At 40.3% G+C, this 6,000-nt stretch overlaps 1 protein-coding gene across 1 annotated transcript in view; it reads left to right on the top strand.

Annotated features, from left to right (window-relative positions):
- The first annotated feature begins 2,460 nt into the window (after window positions 1-2,460).
- The window catches only part of Taf2 (TATA-box binding protein associated factor 2), a 90,412-nt gene continuing 86,872 nt past the window's right edge, over window positions 2,461-6,000 (top strand). Inside the window, exons 1-2 of the mRNA XM_067157592.2 lie at window positions 2,461-2,588; window positions 2,733-2,787. Of these exons, the coding sequence (XP_067013693.2) occupies window positions 2,530-2,588; window positions 2,733-2,787 (114 nt within the window). The 5' untranslated portion in view covers window positions 2,461-2,529. The remainder of the gene's footprint in view (window positions 2,589-2,732; window positions 2,788-6,000) is intronic.

Below are 6,000 nucleotides of genomic sequence, written 5' to 3'. Positions count from 1 at the left end.
TTAGATAAGGAGGCTGTCTTTATTATCGCATCTTCGCTGACTACTGGCTAATTACTTCAAAAGCCTTGTTGATTGTTGTGATTGGCAGCAAGGGAAAGAACAGGTTGGGAAACCCACATTCTTTCAGAAAGAACTACCGTACTCCTATTGACGAAAGAAGCTCTGCATTACGACGGCCAAGTTTGGATTAACCCTCTGTAATACAAATAATACTGTGTTGTGTGCTGTAGCTTTATCATCATCATCATCATGATCATCTGTTTACCCTCCAGGTTCGGCTTTTCCCTCGGACGTAGCGAGGGATCCCACCTCTACCGCCTCTAGGGCAGTGTCCTGGAGCTTCAGACTCTTGGTCGGGGCATACAACTGGGGAGTATGACCAGTGCCTCGCCCAGGCGGCCTCACCTGCTATGCTGAACAGGGGCCTTGTGGAGAGATGGGAAGATTGGAAAGGGATAGGCAAGGAAGAGGGAAGGAAGCGGCCGTGGCCTTAAGTTAGGTACCATCCCGGCATTCGCCTGGAGGAGAAGTGGGAAACCACGGAAAACCACTTCCAGGATGGCTGAGGTGGGAATCGAACCCACCTCTACTCAGTTGACCTCCCGAGGCTGAGTGGACCCCGTTCCAGCCCTCGTACCACTTTTCAAATTTCGTGGCAGAGCCGGGAAACGAACCCGGACCTCCGGGGGTGGCAGCTAATCACGCTAACCACTACACCACAGAGGCGGACTGTAGCTTTATCAATATGTAAAATCACTCTTCAGCAACTGAATTAAGAAACAGTCATGGGTCCCTCACAAGCCATGCCCCCCGCCCCGCGGGGTCCTAATCGCCGCCACTGAGTGCCGTTCGAATTTAGGTGATGTAAAGAAATATTAGATTAGGAAATGAAATCAAGGAAGTAGATGAATATTGTTACTTGGGTAGTAGAATAACTAACAATGGCAGAAGTAAGGAGGAGATAAAATACAGACTAGCACAAGCGAGAAAGGCCTTTCTTAAGAAATTAAATTTGCTCACTTCGAACATTGATATAGGAGTTAAATGTTTTTGAAGACTTTCGTCCGGAGCGTTGCATTGTTTGGAAGTGAAACATGGACAATCTCTAGCTCAGAAAGAAAGATAATAGAGGCTTTCGAAATGTGGCGTTACATAAGGATGCAGAAGGTGAGATGGGTAGATCGAATCACGAATGATGAGAGGAGAACGAGTTGGCTAAATTTGACCAGGAGAAGAGATGGGACAATCCTAAGACACCCAGGACTTGTTCAGTTGGCTTTTGAGGGAAGTGCAAGTGGTAAAAACGGCCAGGTAGGTTTCATGGCGACGATGGGAGAGGAAAGGCCAAGGAGTACGAAGAAAGCGGCCGTGGCCTTAAGTACAGCCCCGGTATTTGGTGTGAAATTGGGAAACCACTGAAAACCATCTTCGGGGCTGCCGACAATGGGGTTCGAACCCACTATCTCCCGGATGCAAGCTGACAGCTGCGCGCCCCTAACCGAACGACCAAATCGCACGGTGAAGTAGTACTGTAGAAATGAAAAATAGGGTGGTATGGACAAACAACTCCACGGACTGATGAGTCAACTGTAAACCTTATGTTTGCCTATGGTACCTACTGTATCACTACCGTACCTATCCCTTAAGAGTAAACTTCGGTGTGGGCACAGTAGGCTTAACATGATATGCTGCAAGAGAGACCCTATTCAGCATTTCTAAACTCTGGCAACCATTTGTGGTTGTGATTATAATTTTAAAGCTAGACACTGCGGAAACGTGCATCCTCCGTGGCTCAGGCGGCAACGCGTCGGCCACTCACCGCTGGGTTCCATGGTTCAAATCCCGGACACTCCATGTGAGTTTTGTGCTGGACAAAGTAGAGGCGGGGTAGTATTTTCTCCGGGTACTCCGGTTTTCCCTGTCATGTTCCATTCCAGTAACACTCTCCAATAGCATTTCGTTTCATTTGTCAGTCATTAATCATTACCCCAGAGGAATGCGACAGTCCTCGGCAGCCGGCACAATTCCAATCCTCACCGGTCCAACGACTGGAAAATACGCTGTAGATCTTTTCACTGTGGAAACGTGATTCTCTTTCCCGCAACTTCATTTTGACACATGATCTTTCGCCACGCAAGATTGCGCTAAAGTCAACGCCATCTAGGTTACCGAAATCGAACAAGTCCTCTGGGTTCTCGATGCTCGTATGATTTTGTTACCAACATACAGCTGTTCAAAAGAGAATTCTTACGGCCAATGAATTAAAAAGAATGTGGCGTATATTGATTTAAAATGCTTTAGAAATGAACAGATATATGATTTTAATTCAAAATACTTACATCGTGTATGCAATTTGCCGATAAATGAAGATAATAAGCTTCCCCTTGGTCTCTTGAAACGAGACATTGTTGGCTTGCTTGTATATTTACTAACTTTCCAAGATGGGGAAAATGATTGTTTTATGTTTATCATGATTGTCGTGGTGACAGTTAATATTGTGTTAATGATCGACAAGAGGGTTTCGGTAAAATGAATATTCCAAAAATAAAGAAAGAGAAAACTGCTGACAAGTCACGACCATTTAAATTATAAGTATTACCAATTGACTTAATAGTACTTAATGTTTTATCACCTAACCTCAATTACGGCTTACTCGAGTGTTTTTATTTATCAATGTGACGATATGTAAGAAATTTTTTAAGGTGTATCATAGTGTATTTCTTTTTCATTACAGCCCATCAAATTGTCAGCTTAACTGGAATTAATTTCCAGAGACAGAGCATTATTGTAAGTACACCCACTTCTAACTCGGCTATTCTTATTCCTTTCATTTAGATACGGTTTACGAATATCTGTCCGGCTCCATGGCTAAATGGCTAGCGTGCTCGCCTTTGATCACAGGCGTCCCGGGTTCGATTCCTGGCAGGGTCTGGAATTTTAATTTTAACTTGTTAATTTCGCTGGCATGGGGGCTGAGTGTATATGTGTCTTCTTCATCATACGTTTCACCCTCATCACGGCGCGCAGGTCGCCTGCGGGCCATTTCATTTATTAATATCTATTGAAAAGCTGTGAAAATACGTTGTTTTTTTTTTTTTTTTAGAAAGCTTGTTGAATCATTCTTCTAGTGAATGGTTGTTTCATAGGCACTGTAAGTTACCTGGATATTAGAATAGGCCCATCATGGAACATTCCTTTGAGTTTTCTTCATGCGTTTCTTCCCGTCAGCTTTATTATCTAGGTATATTGTGAGAAATGATTTAGTGGAGAGTTCATAGAGAAATGCAGTCGTGACCTGTGACCGACAAACATTTTGTCACTAGAACTGTTACTTATCTGGAAGGAAAAAAAGATCAGGTATGGTTAAAAGGTAACAGTAACATTCATAAGAACTAAATGGTGTAACTATTCTTCCATTGTTATGAAATGAAACAAATGGTTATTAATAGGAAAAGCCATTGATCTTGTTTCACAGTGCGTAAATAGCACATTAGGGTAGATATATGCCTATTGTAGAGGATCAAATCTTGGTACCATTGTTTTGCATTTGTTGATTGTTGAGTATTCAGCCAAAAGGTTGGTTTGGTCCTCATCAGGTCCGCCAACTTTCGTAGATGGCCTAGGCATCACTGAAGAGGAATACTGGGGAAATGAGGTAGTTTCCCTGTTGCTTTCTTTGCCACCGTTGTTATTACATGTCAAGTCCTCTGAAATTTACACACCAACTAATCCTGTAAACAACAGTTCACACCAGTCACAACAGGGACTGGCTACATAAGAAATGGCATTACTACAGGCCATAACAAATGTTTTTAAATCTAGGAGCCAGCACTCAAATCTAGAAGCCAGATAATTTTTCTAGTACTCGCATCATTAATATACTGGTGCCTAGCGTTTTGAAAAATAAAACATGGTAGTAACAGCAATAGGTACGGTATTGTAATTTTATAGTTATACAGATTACCACAAAATGTAAAGACAGCAGGACACTGAACCAAATAATACGTGCCACTAAGTATACAAATTTATGAAACTAGCCAATTGTTGCGTACTTACATTTTGATACTGTTCTAAGAAACTTGTAAATAGCAAAATGTAAATAGCAAAGTGAATATTACAGACTATGGATCTCATGTTAGATCCATATTGATGGTTGAACTTCTTACAAAATTGTACAAACTTATGTTGATATCCTCCTAGTCAGTACTATAATATCTTACGTGCAATTAAGACGAAGCTTTACACAGACATGAACATGTTTCAACCTGGCATTGTGTCATCCTCAGTAAGACATATATAATGAATTAAAAATATCAGACACACAAAATGGAATGTTAGTTTAAAAGTTCTTTCTTAAAAAGCATGATGAAAGTTTAAAACTGTGACATAGTGATTCTTAAAACAGTCTTCAGCTAGAGGTCTTTTTGTTTCAATGTTTTTGTTGTCCGTTGGTGTAGTTCAACTAGTATCTGTAAACTGTTGGCTTAGTTGTTATGTTCAGACATGGGCTGATATACACAAGGGTTATTGTGAAGTTAAAACTACTGTTTTAACGATCACCATCTCACAGTTTTTAACTTTCATCATGCTTTTTAAGAAAAAACCTTTTAACTAAGATTCCGTTTTGTGTGTGTGATGTTTTTAATTCATTATATAGGCTATGTCCTACTGAGGATGACCAATTGCCGGGTCGAAACATGTCTATGTCTGTGTAAAGCTTCACCTTAATTGGACGTAAAATATAATTGACTAGGAGGATATCAACATCATTTTGTACAATTTTGTAAGGAGAAAAGTTAATATTGTTGTCAACAATACCAATTTGCACAATTCCTTTATATGTATTAGTCTGTCATGTTAAAGGATTAGTAAATTCAAATTTAAACATTACCTTCTTCTTAGAATGCCGTCTTCTTGCTATGGTTGCAATCCAATTGATTATGATAATTCTCGAAACAGTGTCTAAAAACTAATATGATAGGCCTACAAGGAACAACCCATTGCATGTTATAAATCTCATTCTGTATTGACGGTTATCACTTAAAAAAAAATAAAAAAGCCTTCCTTTTCAATACAAAAAAACCATCTTTATTAGATGGGACAATATCTATAGAGCTACACTCACACTTAGTGTCAATAGTGACATGAGACCGACAAGGTTGTACCACTTGAGACGAATGATGTGCATTCCTTCTTCCCTTTATTGACGGTCTCACCACGCTGCGCAACACAGTGTTCCACTTTTAAAAGGATTAGCAAGTTTTATGTCAACCAAACGAGTTTTCAGACAAGTATCTATAGTTATGTTGATGTTGTTATCATTTTTAGAGCAGTATATACACTATATTTATATTCTTATAGTCAACATGGTATAATATATTCTGGAATTTACTTGTGTTCGAGAGGATATAGTCGTGAATTTATTTTGTTATTACTTCATTGATTACCATTAAATATTTTAGTATTAAAGGGAGATTTATGCATATTGTGATTATGTTTAAATAGTTTAATATAAAATGTTGGTTTGTGATTGGTTTGTGTGTGGGCAGAACGCAGGCAAGCAGGAATGAGTTAGCTGAAAAATTTATTATGTCCAATAATGGACCATTTCTATTGGTATTATAAATTTACTCATTCGGGACAAATATTTCAGATTTCCTATGGGAATCAACATCTATATCATCTGATGGCCAAGCAGGCATCAATTTTTGGTAATGAGACAAAGTCTCAAGTGCATTGGCAGTGCCGGTGGCTCCAAGTAGCCTACGCAGTGGCCTCCACGGTGTGCACTAGCCATGCGTCTTGGTAGGTGTGCTAGGTACCAACTGCTGAGCCCAGCCTAGCACACGAGGGCGAATCACTGGCAACCAGGAATGAGTTAGCTGGAAAATTTATAATGTCCCACCCCACAAGCTGGTTGGGAGATCCCAGGTCGTCTCAGTCACCAACTCCTTCCTGGAAGTACTGAAAGGAGCCACCACGGGGCTGGCACGCAACAGT

The sequence above is a fragment of the Anabrus simplex genome, chromosome 13, assembly GCF_040414725.1.
Source record: "Anabrus simplex isolate iqAnaSimp1 chromosome 13, ASM4041472v1, whole genome shotgun sequence".
Classification (NCBI taxonomy): domain Eukaryota; kingdom Metazoa; phylum Arthropoda; class Insecta; order Orthoptera; family Tettigoniidae; genus Anabrus; species Anabrus simplex.
This window is presented reverse-complemented; position numbering and strand designations above follow the sequence as displayed.